The 19,378-nt window shown below is 38.8% G+C and overlaps 1 protein-coding gene across 5 annotated transcripts in view; it reads right to left on the reverse strand.

Annotated features, from left to right (window-relative positions):
• TENM3 (teneurin transmembrane protein 3) overlaps positions 1–19,378 on the reverse strand; it is a 465,114-nt gene that overhangs the window by 26,456 nt on the left and 419,280 nt on the right. For all 5 annotated transcript variants that reach the window (XM_085311387.1, XM_085311386.1, XM_085311388.1 and 2 more), the window contains 6 exons: positions 18,787–19,054; positions 18,054–18,197; positions 14,875–15,124; positions 8,423–8,655; positions 7,741–7,895; positions 6,150–7,024 (listed from right to left, as the gene is read on the reverse strand). In XM_085311387.1, coding sequence (XP_085167513.1) covers positions 6,150–7,024; positions 7,741–7,895; positions 8,423–8,655; positions 14,875–15,124; positions 18,054–18,197; positions 18,787–19,054 — 1,925 coding nt within the window. The remainder of the gene's footprint in view (positions 1–6,149; positions 7,025–7,740; positions 7,896–8,422; positions 8,656–14,874; positions 15,125–18,053; positions 18,198–18,786; positions 19,055–19,378) is intronic.

Raw genomic sequence — 19,378 nt, forward strand, 5'->3', positions numbered from 1 at the left:
AGGAAGGAGATGCCACAAGTTCTGTCTGGGCAGCTCGCTCCAGTGCTCAGTCACCCTCGCAGTAAGGAAGTTTTCCTTATATTCATGAGGAACTTCCTGTGTTTCAGCTTGTGCCCGTTGCCTCTCATCCTGCCTCTGGGCACCACTGAGAAGAGTCTGGCTCCATCCTCTGTACATCCTCCCTTCAGATACTTACATACCCTCTCTGATTTCTGCCTTGGAAAGGAGAATTGAGCAGCAGAGGGAGAAAGGGAACGAGAAGACAAATGAGCTCAGGACATGAAGTGCCTGGGGAAGCACTGGACAGACTGTCAGGAGATACCAGAGGGGACTGAGAAGAAATGCACCTCTGGGAAAGGAAAAGGCAAGGAGCCAAGTGTGCCTTTGACAAATGACAGAGGAACATAGGAAGAAGCAAGAAGAGAGAGGTAAGAAAGTAAAAAAACATAGGAGGGGAAAAAGGTCTGGAGAGCCAGAAAGCAAGATGAAGAAAGGCAGTAAAACTGCGAAGATGAAGCACCTGGGTTTGGATCAGTTCTGTGCCTGCTGATACTGCTCCTAAATAGGGAGAGAGGTAAGAGGAAAAAAGACGGAAAAAAAGATAAATAGTTGTCAAGGGAATTAGCTCATGCTAAAGGAGCAAAGCTGAACTCCTTGGTTTAGCTAAAGGGGTGAGAGAAAGCCAATGGTGAGCACGGCTAGTCCGTACTCTCCGTAGAAGCTCAGCAAGCGAGGAGTATTTACGAGTTCATTTTAAGCGTCTAGCTCCAGCAATGGCATAGCACAACAGCAACCAGCAACCACAGCGGACAGGGACCTGCTGGGCAGCAGGCCCACGATTCGCCCGGAAGGCTTCCCACCACCGTCACCACGGAAAGCAGTTACGGTACAAGCTGAACGGCAGCGGTACAGACGTTATGCACCTTGGACACTTTCTGAGGTCTGGYAACTTCCAGGAACAAACTCTGAATTCTGAAATAACCCTGGTCAAGGGGTTTAGCRTAATTCCTGGCTGCTTTGCAGAATGGCGCCTTAAACTGCTGGTCAGTTTAAGTAGAATGAATATAAGTAATAGGGACTTTTTCTGGAATAATTTACCCTCTCAAGCATCCTTAAACAGTCAGTTAGCAGGGAGCTTTTAAACCATTCTCAGCTAAATTGAAAGTGCCTGGCAAACGCTGCCACGTCAGGGCATCCGCAGAGATCGGACGTCCCGGGCGGTGGTGGCAGGGGGCTCCTGACACCAAAAAGCAGGTTGCACAGGGGCATTTCAGGCCTTTTCATGAGTTCACTCCTGATACGAACCTTTTTCAGTGATGCACCAAAATCTCAGGTCCAGGTAAAATACTTACTCCTTTTGCATACCTCTGTAGGTGAAAGCAGAAGGGGAACTGCTGCACCAAAATTATATAACGCAGGCTACCTAAACTGTTTCACTCCCCAAATGTTCCTATATATATAATTAGTTTAACTTCTACTATATAACAGCTTTACGAGGCAAGATCTGTTTAAGTGCCAGGTTACATAATACATAGTGACAGTTATTAATTTCCTTTCCAGCTCAGATATCTGGTGATTTTATAGCAACAGAAGGTGATTAGGCTTATTATTCTTATATCTTGTTGAATATTATAATTTCATTATAAACTCTAGCTGGATGATTTTAGATTCATATGGCTCAACTGTATATATTTTCATTCCTTTTCAGAGATGCTCTGTTACCATCTGTTTTTATTCAGCTAGTTTTTGGATCTTTATTAACAGATTATAGTTAATACAAATTTTAGTCATAATATTTTAAAAAAGTAGATAGTCTTGAAAGTCTGAATTTTGATCAGCAGACTATAATCCATGCTGGAATAAAGATACTAAAAAAACTGAAATCCCTAAACAAATCCATGGTGTGAATAAACAGATGATTTAATAACCCAAATAATTCAAATTGGTAGTTATTTTTACTATAAAAAATGCAAAATAATAAAAACAAAGACTTCTTGTATGCCAGTTCTTCCCTTCTTCAGGCAAAGTGGATAAATTTTAGATTCTTAGCCTCCAGACTAAATAAAATAAAAAGGTAACTTTGTTTTGGATCTGATGCTAGTGTGATTTAGTTTGGGGAAAAAAACATGAAAAGCAGCAAATCCAAATGCTCTCATATGTGTCTGAGCAGATGGACAGATCCTCATTGCCACTGTTGTACTAGAATTTTTTTTGAAGACTTCCTCTTCTCACTAAAAAAAATATTATAAGTAAAAAAAATAGTTTTCTTAGCTCTCCTTCCAAATCACTAAGAACTCAACTAAGTTCTTTGGATCCACGCTCCAGTTGTATAAGCAGATTTGTGCAGAACACTTACRGAAGCTATTACTGAATTAGCCCCAAAGACTGATCTTTCCATTACTAGAAATGTAGTATTTTTACTTTCATTTAGCTCTTGCCATTTAAACAGACATATGACAAACAAAGGGTGAAACAATCCAGCCATAATCAGAGCTGTTAGAAAAATTACATTTCTGATCTATTGCAAAGTCTAACAACTGTTTTAATCCTGAGTTGAAAGTATAATTCAGATGGAATATAAGTTCTGTCCCTCTCCCAAAACATTTTGATAATATGAGTAAATACAATGAACTAAATAAAATGCATAAACAAATAAAATTGAACTCCTAAATTGAAAGAAAATATATCTAGCAATGAAATCAAAATATTTTGTTATTACAAAAATAGAACAAGCAAGTGAGAGCAATTTCTTTCCCTACTTTCTTATTTCTTTATATGACTGTTGCTCTAGGGAAAACTTTTAGTTTTAGTTTAGCCAGCCCACCCTACTGAAAAAAAGGAATATGCAAAGGTTGGGACCAAGAGACGTGCATGCGTGTGTACCGTGCCCCACTACACAGACCCTCATACTATACTCTCGGTTTCCATTTTGGCAACAGTTGGCAGAAGCTGATGCCCCTGGAAACCAAGCAGAAGTCAGATTTACTATTATAAATCACCAGTACTGAAAAGCTAAGTCACAACAATGTTTACTGATTTGAGAATAAAAGGTGCCAAAACAGYCTTGTTTATATCTATTTTATCTTCAAAAGGGAAATACACAGACACAAATTTAATAGTATAGAGATTTTGTGTATGTTTTTAAGAGTGGCAAGAAATATAACACAGGGCCTTTTTGCTCACTCTCTGTAGCTTTACATAAGCAGTGCAAATTCTTAGTTTTGCTATTAACTTGCACAGAACATTATAGAAAACGTGGCTGGAAGGGACCTCGAGAGGTCATACGGTCCAACCTCTACCCCACGGCAAGATCAGCTACACAACCCAAGTCAGTGCTGAAAGAAGTCTCATCTGGTCTTAAAGATGGCCTGTGGAGGCCAAGGGGTCACTGCTGCGGTCTGTCTGCTCCAGGGCTCCAATACCTTTACAGTCAAAGTTTTTCCAACTGTCTAATCTGAATCTTCCTTGTTGCAATTAAACAGATTACTTCTTCACCATGGATACGGAGAGGGGATTAATACTGTTGCTTCTGCAGAAGCCTTATGTWCTTGCAAATTCTGGGTGAGTAAAATTGCTTAGTTTTCTCCGTGATTATTTCAGTTTGGGAATTCTAATGAATTCTAATTCGTCTTATTGTTTAGGAGCTGCAYAAACAGCAGCTTGGAAATAGCACTAATACTGAGAGGAATGGTCTGCCCTTTCTCTGTGTCAAAGCACGAGGGCTCTCCGTAAGCCAGCTGGACATACCTACCGCGGACCAGGAAGTCTGCATGAGAGCAGATCAGATGTGAAAGAAGTCTACTTACAGACTCAGTAAATAACTACGTACTTCATGACACACAGTACCCTAAATCTTTCCTATGATGAAAAATACAGGCCTACAAACCACTTAATAGTGAATATAATATCCACTTTTTCGTGATCACGCAGAAGCCATTAAGATAATATTCAGGAGCCATCAGCTACGTCTGCAATGCACGCAGTAGGCACACAAAAACTACCAGCAACATGTTGAGAAATTACTGCTCTGATTAAAACTCTGGGTTTTCAGTTATCCAGCATGAACACCAGCATGACTTAAGGTGCCTGCTGTACCCAGCAGATGCCTTAATTTCAGTAAGAGACTTCACTGTCCCCCAAATCAACCGCCTTACCCAACGTGCATGTTAGGAACAAGTGTTTTTGTGCGTCACAGTTAACAGTGAATTTGCTCTCTGTGGGAATGTGTGACTGTTYACAGCCCATCTGAAGCTGTGCTTTGGTCTCCCGGCGCAGACGACATGCCTGACTCATGCCAACGAGAACACCCTCCCTCCTGGCTGAGCAGTTTCTCTGTGCATCCTCACTGGCTTCTTGTCCTCTTGGCAGGACCTAAAAAGATATGCAGTGGTGCACAAACGCACAGTTAAATATTACAGGCGTGCGCTAATGCTTTGGTAATGTGCCCACAACCGAAGCTCTGCCAACTTACAGATTATTGTAAGAATACCTTAAAATTGGCAGCAATGCTCTTCCACCTGCTGCCTTTGTTAGGGATCAGGTTTTCTAACCGTCTCTCCACTCGAGGACACAATGTGCAGTGAAGCAGCACTTGCTGCTCTCCTGTCTCTGATGGGCTCACGCAAAGGTGGGAGAGCAGATACAGGTGCTCAGAGCCTTCCTGCATCCTGCCTCAGCCAAATGCATCCTGACACAAATGTGAAGTTATCTCAGAACACAGATGTTTGGCTTTGCRGCCACTGCTTGACACCAGCACTTTATTTTCTTTATCATGTGTGTTGAATTGAAAGCTTTTTTTAGGCCCTGACCTTGGCAGCAGTTGCTACTGCATTTCATCATAAAGATAGCAGAGAAGAAAGAAAAAGGAAAAAAAAAGAATAGAAAAGAAGAGAGACTGGCTGGATTTTCATGATGCCCTTTGTAATGCTGAATATCTCAACTGAGGCCCCTCTAACACTTTTACTTACCATACTAACTCTGTGTCTTCCACTTTCTCATAGGCACATTTTACACGACTTTAGCATCCTTCTTTGATGCAGTTTAAAAACAGAATTATTTTCCAATTGATAGAAATGATTGAAAAAATGTGTTAATTCTCCCCCCCCTTTTTTTGAAATAAATTGTTTATATTTTAAGCTGCCTTTTAATCAAATCTTGCTTGGTGTACCAATTTGTACTTCAGTTTATTCTGGGGATGAAGTTGCCTATAAAGAAACATCTGCATTCTCGGATTCTACTAGTTTATATATAAATGGTCATGACCTTCCTTGGTCGATGTAATCGAGGATTCTGTAAAACATTTTGCTAATCTGTCTGTTATGAACAGATGCTCACAACTCAATGATTGTAACAGTGGGTACAGCAATTCAGTTAAAAGACTTTTCTGAGGTTAGTAAAATTACAAGTACTGCTTGTTCTCTAATATCTCTCACTGTTGTGCTCTTCTCTGTATGCTACACTGACTGTTGGTGGTCTCTGTGCTTTTAATTTCTTCCTACAGGAATGACATTTCTCCCCATGGCCCACATTTCCTTTTTTTTTCCAAGTTTCATCTTACTCTCCTTTCCTGGGGGTTCATCTCTGTGAAAGCTTGCCATGTCATCCATGAGATCTTCCTTGCATATTCTCTACTCAATGAAATACCACCTTTTATAACTCAAAAAAAAAAAAAAAAAAAATCCATTCAGCCTTTTTTGGCATAAACGACTGCTCAGACACACTTTACTTTGAAAAATTAAGCAAGAAATATTGAGCAGTATGAGCAGTAAAACAAATTTCTTGTTAGTACTTACTGCAGAACGATGTCAATCTAATGAGTAAATGTAATGAGACAGTTACCAAACACTATCAATACAAAATCCTGGTTGTCTGAGTTACAACTTTCTTGACAAGAGAGAGCTATTTGATGAGGCTCACAGTTATTTTAATATATAAAACTGAAATTCAGAATAATCCATTTAACATCATTCAGATCTGTATCTAGAAGAAGTCAGAGATGCAGAATGTATGGGAGTCAAAAAGTACCTTTCTGTGTTTTTTGTTATCAAATGTCATCTCTACAGTTACGACATCAGATTCCAGAAATATTTCAAATTATGGTATTGTTTAACCCAATAAAACTAAAAAAAAATCTGACTGTATGTACTTACTCAAAAAAAGTGGTCCATCCAGTCTCGTCACTTTTAGTTGCCAGAAGTCCACTGTTGCCATGGTAGGTAAATAAAACAAGCTCCTGTCCTTGGGCAGTCATGCTTTTCAAACATCCATTAGTGCCTATCGTCAACCAGATGACTTGGTTATCGGGAGAGACCACTCGTACTGGCATCCTGTTGGGATCCCGTCTTATACGAAGGGTATTCCCATTGCTATCTGTTACTGCAGTAATATCATTGTCATTACTGTAGCTAAAATTGTACAGATAATCTCCAGTGACTAAGCTCACAGTGTACTGGTGAGTACCATTGACATCAAAGATATAAAGCTCTTGATCAGTTGGAGAAGCAACTTCATAAAAGTTCACTGAATTCAATAAGGGTTTGTTCTTTGACACAGCCCGTATCCTAATATTCCCCAGATCAGCAATATACAACGTACCATCTGGAGATACAGCTAAAGAGGAAGGGGCATTAAGTTTGGCATCTTTAGCATAGCCATCTCCACTCTGGTAACAGTCACAGTTGACATCGTTTTTGCAGTCACACTCTGAAGGTATTCCAGCAACTAAGGATATCTCTCCATCAGTTGTAACTTGCCTTATCCTATTAATCTTTTTTTCATCAGTCTCTGTAATGTAAAGCACCCCGCTGTAGGACACGGCAATGGCAGTTGCTGACTCTAACGTGGTCTGTACGGCGTGCTTTCCTACCGAGTACTCCACTCCAGGAACCTGGCAATGCATCGGCCTCCCAGCAGCAATGCGAACCTGACGGTTTTCTGTGATCTGCAAAACTACGTTGTTATCCAAAACATAAATGGAGTTATCCATTGGGTTGATAGCTAAATCTGTAGGCCATTCCAGACGTACCTTAACAAAGAAAAGTATTTTATTAAACAGTTAACCAATGCAGATTAAATTCAATAAATGCATCTACCTTCAGTTTTACATTAATGCTTGAAACTATACCACAGCTCAGATTTCCTCTTCAATAAAAGCCATAGTTTTATGTATAACCAATACATAAATAAAAACCAGACAGATATCAAAAACTCATAGACAGTTCTTGTTTTGTATTCTTGCAATACCAAAAATAGAGTTTACTACCTCCCAGACTATGAAACGCTTTATTGAACTCCATTTTTAAACACACCAATAGTGATGCTCCTTCTTAGCTACACAAATTTCTTGGGACAAATGGAATAACAGGCTCTTTTGTATTTCCTCACATTTACCCTAATACTAAGGCTGTTAGTGGTTTAACTCATTCAGAAAACATCAACATGCCAATAATGTGCTAACATATTTGCCACTCTTCCAGTATTTACTGCTAGACTTAATGTTTCCTGCTGATAGTCTTGCTGTTCTAAACTAGACAGAACTTTATGGGCAGAAAAATTGAATACAGCAGCATTTATAACTAAGAGAATATACTGCAATTCATGCACTTGGAATAGATTTCTTTGTCCCAAATTTTGCTGTTAAATATTCCTTACACATCCTACCCCATTTTATTTTAAGGAGCAAGCAAGCAGCATTTCCTACCCCCAGCTCAGCTTTCCAGATTAGCAGCAGTTAAAAAGTACCTGGCTGATGTGCATGCTGGTATCACACGTTAGCGGTCGTGCTGAGGTCAGGTCATTGGAGCCAAGTAACGTGGATATTATTCCRTTTTGATCCACTTTTCTGATCATGGTCCCATCGACAAAGTAGATTAACCCGTTCTTGTCGATTGCTATTCCTTAAGCAGAGAGAATAAAAGCTCGTTTCTTGTACTAGCAGATAATGCATTATCCATAACCAACTAAGGCTGTAAGTGGTACACGTGTAGTGAAAATACGGCATCAGACAGCAGGCAGTACAACACACAGCACATAATAAACCAATACTCACTACAAAACCTTCTACTGTTGATTGCATCTGCTGCTCATTGGAGTATGCAGAGAAGGCCTAGTGTTTTAAGTTGAACCGAAAAATTGTCTAAATGGGACCAAGCACAACACCAATTTTAAACCTTCGCCACAGTCTGCCACATACACAATGTAAGTGAGCATTTTAAATTACTCAATAACCATGAAAGCCAAATATTTATATTTGTAAAATTGATCTGAGTCTCTTGTAACTGTCCTCAATATTCTTTCCAGTGTGAAAGAATTATTCAACAACACATTTCTTAGCCAAACACCGGGTTCAGTATTAAATATGATGAGGTCTTGGCTCCAAACTTCCATATTAGTTTTAAAGTTATGAAAGGATAATTTCTTTTACCTTTGGGGCTCATGAGGGTTGCCTCCACCGCCTTGCCTCCATCACCACATCTTGCCTCATCAAATGGCAGGCACTGCTCCCCAGTTCCTCCTATCACCTCGGCGTTTTTGGTCAGGTCTTTTGCACCAGTGAGTGACTTGGGCCGATAAATCCTGCGTGTGTTTGTGTCAGAAACGTACAAATCTCCTGTGACGGGGTCAGTTGCGAGGTAGTATCTGTGAGCTGGGTTGCTGCTGTAAAAAGGAAGTATGTATGCTGTAATTAGCTGCACCTAACACTGGAGCAAGAAAGAAAGGTTTCAGCTCACATGCAGTGGTCAAAAACAACGCTGATGCTCGAGGCATGTGGAGTACAGGTCGTGGCCCCAAAGCAAGACTTTTGGCAAAGTTGGGAAAACTGCTCTGGCCAAACCACCTCAAGCTGCTTCAAAGGGAGGACCTGATGGTGTGAGCAAGGTGGCAGCAGCTGCTGCTGGGACAAGGAAGAGGAAGGAGAAGAGTTCTCCCTGGAGGCAGACATCCTTACTCTGCTTCTTCCCAGGCCCCTTCATGGCAGGAGAAGCAGTGAGCCCACCGCAGTGGCTAATCTCGTGCTGGCTCTCCGCTCCAGCTCAAGCCTTTCTCAATTCTCATCTCTCCTCTGTGCCAAAGGCAGTCCAGCCTAGACTCCTCGYTGTTTTGGGATAGAAAATTCAATTTTGTCTGTGTTGCTCATTCTGTGCTGCATAATTAAAGACAGTTCCTACATCTGTAATAGACCAAATCCAATAGCRGAGTCTAAAAACTCTCAGGTTTTCTTGGTCTTTAAACCTTGGTTCAGTTCCCAGCTTTGCAGCATKACCCCAACCCCAGCTTACACTTAGTTGCTGTTATCATCCCATCCATTTTATTCTAATTTACATAAGGCTGCTGGGGTGCATGGTTTATATAATTCATAACCAGATAAGGCAGAGTTCATATTATTAGTTCATGGGCAAGAGATAAGACATCCTTCGTATTTGTTTAATCCCTTGCTTTCAAAGACGTGATATGCATGATTTAACACATTAGGGAATGTCATCTTTTCCACCAGAACACCGAATGGAGGTTTTCCTTTCTTCTTCATGCAGAGTCATATTTCAAATTACTGTACGCATTGGCACAAAACCGCTAACTATGCCAACACAGTCTTTATTACAGTGAAAACATATATTGCTAACCATTTTCTCAGAAACATACCTTTTGCCTCTCCGCTGGTGCCACATAATTGAGAATTACTGTCTTTTCTCCCCTGCTGGTTTAAAAAAAAAAAAAAAACCCTGGAGAGTACCTTTTGGGTTGATATATTATGGTGTAGAAACTTAACCCACTGCAGTTAGGATTCCTGACCTAATTTATGGCACRAAGAACTGAAATGAGGTCATGTAAGTACAGGAGGTAATTTCAGATGCTCTCCTAATGGATTGAATCCGAGTGTCAGAACAGTCAGTTCCAATTCTGACGTTTGCAAAAGCGCTGCTTAAACGTATCTACCGATCTTGGTGATATCCAAACATCTGTTCGCAGACTGCTGTACTTCACATTCKGCAAATATGTAACTGTGCTAATATAACACATTTTTATGTACTGCCGCTTGCAAAAAGCAGCAAGAGACCAACAGGAACAAGTTGTGAACGAATTATGTCTTTTAGCAGGGACACATTTTTAAAGCTATCCAGTTACAAAAATATAGGAAAATGTGTTTCGTAAGTAAGATTTTCTTTGGTTAAAGACTTTTAACATGTTGGTTCAGAACAAAGAAATCAAGTGAAGCAGACTAATGAAATCACATACACAGYGATTAGCACCTCTTAAAAAGCTCTGCTATAGAGCTGGATGTTACACAGCATGTCTGAAAACAATTAAATGCAGGCATAATTTAAATTTCTGTCTGTTAGAAATCTATTACTGGCAAAGTACTAAATAGTTTAAAGATATTTTCAAAATTTTCATTTATGCAGAGATCACTTATATGATCACTATGTAGCGTACAAATCATTTATACCTCTGTAGACTGCAAATTAAATTATACCCATTTACATGATTACTTTGGTCTTTAAGAAACGCTGCAGACATTTCAAACATAAACACACTGCAAAATGTGAAATATGCAATTAAATTTTATTTCTCTCTAATTTAAAATATAGTCCTTCCTTATACTACTAAAATCTGAATTAAAGTAGTTCTCAGCAACTYACTTAACATTGCATGAATCATGTTTTTCAGTTGTTGGAATAAAGACTCATCAAATCAGTAATTAAATAATTTATGTCTAACAATTATTTCTTTTTAAAAAGACTTTTTCAGGGCATTTTCTTCATAAGCAAATAGGAAAACATCTCTTTTTAAATTAGTCCTAACAAAAATGGTGTATCTCTTCTTATTCAGGATTAGTTTTGGCAGTAAGTAATGTGTCTTCATCAATACAAAAAATACAGGTGATAATTTAAGGATATTTTCTCATTTTGACCAAAAAAGTAAGATTTAGGGGTTGCTTAGGTTATTATTATTGAGTTAACATAAACTCTCCAAGCTGTCATACAGAGAAGCCTAATGGCTCCTTTCTGAGATAACACAGCAGGGCTGACTTTAGTATTTCTTTTTAAGAGAAGGTTCCAAAGCTGAAGTAGCTTTAGCTATCAGAAAGAAATCAGTAACTAATTCAGAGGAGTAAAGCACAATCTGGGGAACTGACTAACTGCTCAGTGAAAACCATGCCTGTTTTCAAGCCAGAGAATATCTATGCACGCTACACAGATCTCGCCATCAGAACGAGGTGAGCATCCAGCATCTGAAGGGCTCTGCAGAGACCTTTCTATTTCACTACAGATTAAAATAATATTAAGATCCTGTCTTCCAMCACCACCAAAAGCAAAGAAATTAAATCCTCATTCAGTGAATCTTCAACTCACTCAGTATCACCTAATCACTGGAGGCAGCTCTGAAAAATATGCAATCCTATACTAACATGGACTGCTATACAAGACAAATGACTATGAAATAATTTGTACTATCTATATTTAAAAGCAGGCTTAAAATTTAAAGTGTACACACACACACACACATGTATGTGCGTGTCACCAGCTTACGTCTCTTGAATGATCAGACTTTGCACATTTTCCTGTTGGTGGTGGTTTTCTTAATACAAAATCGTAATGAAAAGTGTTGGAAAAGCTTACTCGTAACTGCTGCCTACTAGTTTGTTTTGTTGTTGTAATGATTCYTTTCCCACTGTTCTAAACTTGCTTATGCTTTATGTTAGATAGTAATTCCTCAATTGTTAGATCCCCTGCGTTATTCTCCACGCAGAWTCAAAAAAATTACATTCTTCCAACTTCAGCCCTTATCTGTACTCTCTCTCCCACTCATGGTGTGCCTTCTAAAGTATACGCCCTCAAAGCTGTTCTTATGTTTTACTTTCTTCTGGCTCCCCGCAGACTTGGGATATCACCATAGTTTACAAACGACCTCCTTGTCTTCAAAGTCCTTCTAAATATTACTTCTTCCATGAATGCCTATCAGCATTAATCACTCATAGGCAGCAGTGTGTATAAAGACATCACTTCAGCTTTGAGATTTACAAAATGTTAGGTCACTGGTATATCAGAGAATAAATTTGATCTGCTTTGCCTCCTTAATTTAGAGTGCAGGCTCCTTGGGGGGGACGGGAAGGGGGAGGATGGACATTGCTCTATGTTGAAGCACTACATTTATAGGTGAGGAAAGTCGAATGCTTGAAGGGATAATAAATCTAGTATTTAATGTTCTTTATTATTTTTTCTTGGTGAATGTATATTTTAGTGCATTTTCTTAGTTGCCTAGTACTTATGTATTGCAAAGTGGTCTGTCAAGGGCTGTTTTCTAACCCTTAGTTTAAACAGAAATCTCCCCTACAATTTTAAGACTTTGCCAGTGAAACTGGACAGGTCACCCTCTCTCTTCTTGAAGCGAAACAGATGTGCTCCTCATTTCTCTGCAACATTTCACAAGGCTCTGCACAACTAACATGGATGAAGGAAGCCATTTCATYCCCCAACGCGTCCCTAAGCTGTGGAGCCCTTGGCCATTGGATTCAGTGGATCCTAAAGGTTTAGAGAGGTTAAAAAAATAATCAGATAAACTCACAGAACAAAAGGCTGTCAAGGATTATTAAACTTCAAGATGCCACTCTCGTCTTAGAAAGTCCCTGAGCAGCGAAACTCTGAGCCAGCGAGTGTACACGGGGAAAATGTCAACAGATAATTACAACTACCTTATAGCCTTCCACCTGCTGCTGCACAGTGCAAGAGACAAGATACCAGACTACCTGCATGTTTGGTCTAATCCTGCGTGTCTGTTGGTGTGTTCTGGGACAACGACCTCCATTTAAATTCTGCAGTTTTTGGATTTAGGGCTTATTAACTCTTCTCTCCCCTTCCCCCCCATCATTTATTACACTACACTGTTCTGTCAAACTTGTAGTAGACCATACCAGTCCACACCTCCGGCGTGCTGGCTCCACAACTGCTGCTGCAGTGGGAGTCTTCTGTGGTCGTCTCTGCAATTTTCAGCCCCAGGGCTGTTACAATAACCTGTGCAGTACAATTTCAACATTTTCACCACCTGAAGCTTACGCGTGTACAGACATGAACAAAGCTTCGTGTTCTCCCTCTGAAACGTCTTTTACAAACACGGGTCTAGTTTCTGAAACGCCACAGTTGAGACTGTAACGACTCTTCCGCCGGCAGTAGAAGAGGGTGCCACTACCAAATTCCAGAAAACAAACCTCACTGCGTGTCCGTCCCTTAACCCCACTCTGGGTATTACTTCGTATCCCCCACACGCTTGTCAAGACAACGTCTTGTCCAGCTGTAATCACAGCTCTGCCGCAGCACAAAGGTCGGAATTGCCTCAGAAGTGGTGGAACGAACGCAACCGAACCGAACGCTGCCAAGCAGACGAGGCTGCCTCCGAGCCTCGCCTGCGAACGGACGTGAGCCACCCAGACCGCGCGGCAACTCCCGGTTCTCATCGCTAGCACTGGTGCAAACACCTTATTCAGTCATGGAACTTTTTGCCTAACATGTTTGAAACAYAGTTTCTTAAACAGAAAAGCCTTCCTCACAGACCTATGGCCAGAAGCAGAGTGATTAAAAAAAAAAAAAAAAAGGCAAAAGGATACGACTGAGATACGACTCTCTGGGATTTGTTTTTTTTTTAAAAAGAAGAAGAAAAAGGTTGGTAGCAAAAAGGAGAGAAAGAAGGTTGCTGAGCCTCATGTATTTAGCAGTTCTATCACAAAGTCTTGCAGGGTTTCATGCATCCAACAAGATTTTAGCATACCAACTCTGGTTTTGTCTCCTTAACAGCAAGGGCTGCCATGGCAAAGTGACTCTAACCATTCTCATTTTTCTCTGTTCTTGCTACTRCTGTACCTAAGCCAGGATAGATGAATGCTGTACTGCATCCTTCTGATTTTTATTATTTTTTACGATAAGTCTTAAATCCTGGAGTCATGCTATTGTGCGAAAATTTTAGCTTTCATTCTTAAGAAAAGTTCTCATGCTTTAAATAAAGAAATCTTTTGAATGCAAGCCTGGAAAGACTCAACATCAAAAGGCTAATAACATGAACTCACTTTATACTTTCCTAATTGTATTAGTTATATGCCATTCTCATGGTACTTGGAGGATCAGATTAATGAATTTTGATAGGATCAGCAGAAGTGCTGCTAGCAAGAAGCTCAAGCGAGCAGAGACGAGGGGACAGCAAAGGAGGGCACACAGAAACAGAAGAGAAGYGCTGGCTGCGGACAGAGAGTGATGAGAAAATAGGAACTTTTATCTGAAAGGAGGCTACAGCCTGACAGTTGACATAACTAAAACATATGAACTCATTATTTTTGAAAAATACCCCTCTTTTCTAATAATACATCTCAGAAATGACTTGTCCATTATAAGCATTCATTTGTTAAAAAAAAAAAGAAAGAAGAACAGTTAGAAAAATATAAATCTTCTTTAAGAAATGCTTACCTATGTCTAAAATCTTTATTTCTTGGTGGGAGCAAGTAAAAAAGAACAGAAAAACATTATTAGAAAAATATTCAGAAAGGATGTTAAAAGTTGAAAAGAAGGCAACATTTAAATTCATCATTAGTGAAGAGATGAATCGCCAACTTCTGTCCAGTCCTGTTTATTACATAAGTTAACTCAGWAAATCCACTGAATAATTACTTTGGGTAGATTAAATTCTCAGTTTAGATTTGCACAGTTAAAATACTTTACCATGGTAAAGCTTATTCACTTCAGTTCTAAACTTCACTTCAACCATTTTGAACCAAACTGTTTGTTTTCAAATGCATTTGGAAACTCTTATGCAGTGCCAGAATCTATTCCACACTTCAGTTCACAACAGTAATTCACAACTCTGAAAGCTGGTATTGAGGAAAAAACATACCTGAGTTCCAAAACACTAGTTACATTTCCAGCTGGAAATATCCGCCGAACATAGTTGAAATCCCCCACGTAGAGGCTGCCATCTATCCCACAAGCTAAGGCAACTGGAGCCAGTAATTTATTACCATCCGCTTGACCATTACAACTTGGGCAAGAGATGCTGCGTCTTCTTCCGTTGCCCATAATGCTACTAACAACTGGGGGCTGCTGAGATATAAATTGATTTTCACCATTGCCTTTGTATAGGATTCCTGGCAGATAATGTAAAAAACAAAATCAGAAACAGTTTATAGAAACTTTGAGTCCATGTACATATGATGATATGGAAGTTTTATAAATATTTCCTTTAATTTGATTAATATAACTTAACGGACTTCTAATTTTGTTTTATCAAGATATTTTCCTCATTAAAATTGACAGAATTTTATTCAAACATTAATAGTTAAAATGTCAAAAATACACCAAATTTGACCAAATTAGGTCAAAAATACATCTAAAACATTGAATTATCTTGTTCACAAAACGTAGAAGAAACATTAAATATACTAGCACTTTAAAACTCAAGCAAATTTGCAGCTGTTCTTATTTTAAAATGTTCATAGATTTTAGTATTTATAATTCAGAATAAAAATTTTCATGCTTAAGGAAACACAAAGCCTACTTAATAAAACAAGACTTGTCTTCCTAAATCCTTTAGGTTCAGACGCCCCCACAAMATAGACACTCTATTTGTGCATATATTATTTTAAAAATATTTGCTAATTTTATTTCTAAAGTCCTACTCCACCTAATTATGAATATGATGTCAAATCTAATCTAAAGTGGATTACTGCTGCAAATTGTAAATATTAATTAAAGAGCTGCTTCCAAAAAATTGGCGATTGCCTCAATTTTACTTCATAAAAGGTTCTTTACTCAGTTAACAATAAAAATGTTCCTCTGGCAACAAAGTCTGCCTCAATACCATGTCTGCAGTTATAGGCAGTTATTAAAAATGTCAAAACAACAAAAAAAATGTGGTGCCAGGCCAACCTGCCTCTTAAACTTAATTCTGCTTTGAGGCATGAAAGGAACAATAATTTTGTGAAGACAAAGCAATGTGCCAGCAGTATTTTTTTTTTCCTTAGAGCCTCCACAGGAAATCCAAAAAGAAAAATGCATGTTTTATGTTAAACCTAGAAAGTCCTAGAAAAAAAAAAATTTGAATTTAGTGTGTTAAATTGTTGCCAGGACCCTCATATTATGTATCTCAATGAATCCATCAAGGTGTCCGCAATGAATGCTCAGATATTAGTTATACTCCTAAGTCACAACGCGTTCTTATGTGGTATAATCCATGTAAACCACGTCTCTTTGTACTTTATAGTGATACATGTAGCATGTACAGAGTTTCAAAGACAATTCTGGGGGCTGAGGTATACATTCCTTTTTTGAGACGCCTTCAAAAAAMAATCAACACTATAAAAATACACCTAGGAAATCTTCTTCCTTTCCCCAAAATATGCTCTTTGTACTGAAAGAAAAGAGAAAAAAAATTTTTTTTCCTCTTAAAATGTTTTAGGTGGCTTCACTACTTCTTAATGTTATAAAATTTGAGAGAGATAAATACCAAACCAATATACAGGATAAAATCAGGAAGAATGAAAATGGTTTATGGAAACTTAAAGACAAGTAATCTAAATAAGTCATCTAATAAAACAGGCAGAATGTATTTTTCGTGACTAGYCAAAGCCAGAATGCATTAACAGTATACAAGATCCCCCCTCCTCGGATTACATCACTTATGACAACCATGGGACCATAATTTTGCCTGAAATAGCTGAGTTCTATAATTTTCATCAGAGGAATCCTACCAGTCAGCACAGCGCACTACTGCACCTGATTTATTCTGTCATTACTTTGAAAAATCGGTCCTTCACGTTTCTCCTCTATTATCACAGACGAGAGGGATGTACATTAGACTATTTACTGCAGCAGCCCAGGGTGTCCGCACAAACACCTGCCCCCGCTCTCTCCTCCAAACACATTTGCCCGGCTCCTCCACCTTGTCATTACCACTCTCCATTTATTCAGTTAGACACACGTCACTTCGAAAAGCCATGACCTGAATGTAATTTAAAGCCACTATCGATATACTTGTGTGAACAGAATCAACCTTATATATATGTTTATAATTGTGGCTCTTTACATTTTCAGACAAGTTTGCACGGCTTTTTAAAAAATATTTTATATTAGGGACAATGAAACCTTTTCCCTCCTTTTAGGCTACCTAGTTTATCTACTGGTCAGGAGCAACGCTGGAGGTGGTGACCAGCAYGTCACACAACTAGGCTGCCGTGGTGGTGGGAACCCCTGAGGAGCAGCAGGTACCGTGGGAGTGACGATCTTCCTGCTGAATTACAGCTGCGCTCCCCTTTCGCATAAAAATCTGATGCCACCAACTCCCACCCTGAGTCATGCCACTCTGCTTATTTCACCTATTTTACACACTTCTAGCCAAATCTTTCCAAAGTCTCAGTTCAATGCCCAGCTGGGGACCCTCCCTTTAGCGTGCTGCCCTCCAGGTAGTTGACGGGAAGCACACCAGACTGATTTACCGTGGTGCGAAGGCACAATCCTCATAAATGTACACCGCTCTGCATCTTTTAACTGAAATTACTGAGGAGTTACTACTGCCCAGACTGCTCCACTGAGCAGCATGGCCCCGAGGTCTATGTCTTTTATTGCCATTTAAATTTCACTCATCGTGAAAACTGAAAGTGTAAATATTGTTCAACATATTGCTAATGTACAACCAGTTAATGCTAAGCACAATGCTGACATTTACAATTTCCTTAAAAAYAACTTCTCCTTAGCATCAGTCATTTTTCAAAAACAATTTCAACATTTTTGGAGGGTTTTTTTGGTAAACATATTCCCCACTGAATGATCCAGAAGTTTTATTGCAAGATATTTGTTAGGTGAAATTACTAATGTGTATGTATTTTTGGGAGGAAGAAACACGACATATAGTGTAAAACTCAAAGCATTTACCATATGCAAAACGTTCTATGAATTTCTTTTTTTTTTTCTTTCTTTTTTTTTTAATAACACAGCAAACATTTGAAAAGCTGGAATGATACTCTTGAAGTGTAGTGCAGTTAAGTATTAAAATCAGCAACAAGGACCCAAATTTCTCACCATTCTGCACATCCAATACGTGATGTTTATCCAATGTCCAACCACCCATGTTAGAGGCATCCAGTTCATAGCCTTGCAAAATGGCAGTCCGTTTTTCCCAGAGAGTCAGGTCCAAGCAAGACTCATATTCGTAACCTACAGACACTGAAACAACCATAAATTTCCTCATTAAATATGGAATTTTGTTCAGAAGAATAGTATAAAAGGTATAATTTCCTTAAACAGCATAYGTTCTTCCGCTCTCCTAGGCTACCTAAAAATGCCCAAGACCTCCTTAAAGGCATTGAAAACACCAAACATAATTTCGAAATATTTTAGAAAGTGATCTGAGATTATTATGGTAACTTTAGTTAATAAGAGTAAGCAGATTAGGATAGGTACATCAAAAAGGCATTTGGTGAAGTATGTCAGACTGCTGTTGTGGTCTAGCGCATAAGGAGTGCCCAGACTAAGTACCATACTGAATTATTACGCTGSGGGTTACTCACAGGTTAAGAACACTTAAGAGCAAAATCACCACAGCCTCTTTTTCCTTTTGAAGTACGCTCTTCTTACAACTCCCATGTTAGACAGGAGTTTAGATTAACATTATCTAATATATTTTATTATGTATCTTTATTTCTCATCTTGTCCTGATAAATAWCTTCTAACTGATGCATATAGACATTTGAGATGTAATTCTCAATTTTCAAGACTACAGTGAACATGGAAAATACTCTCACAACATACATACCAACAGCTTCAGATAATCCATAGACTCTCTGATTGTATGCATCAGTTTTATCCCATATGAAAGTGTATGCCAGATTTGGGGATGCAGGGAACCATTTTTGGAAAAGTCTTCCCACCACTGCCACCATAAGATGAACCTTCATTAAGTTAAATGGTATAACAGACTGCGTCATAGTGATCTTCAGAACAGATTTATATCCTGCAGCCCTGGAGCTTAAGTATGACAACTTCAGATCGGTTCCTGGTATTGTAGTCTCTTCATGAAGCACCTATGCATTGATAAGGAAAACTACAATATTAGACTGATTTTGAAATTAAACAGAATGATGTAGTTATTGTAAAAGGATGCCTAAGATTTTATCACATTATAATCCATTATAAAGCAGCATCTAAATCTGTCCTTCATTTAAGATGTAAAAGAAAAACAAATTAATAACAATATCTCACCTTTTTCTGAAAAGCAAAGTCTAAAGTCTTTCTTATATAGCAGCTATTTAGTTGATACTGTCTGCTGGAATTTTTTCCAAGATCCTTCCTTTATTTTTGGGGTAGGAGGAGGGGAAAAAAGTATGGAGAAGAGGATCAGAAAAGCA

The sequence above is a fragment of the Rhea americana genome, unplaced genomic scaffold (genome assembly GCF_003343005.1).
Source record: "Rhea americana isolate MKP2758 unplaced genomic scaffold, rheAme1 scaffold_34, whole genome shotgun sequence".
NCBI lineage: Eukaryota > Metazoa > Chordata > Aves > Rheiformes > Rheidae > Rhea > Rhea americana.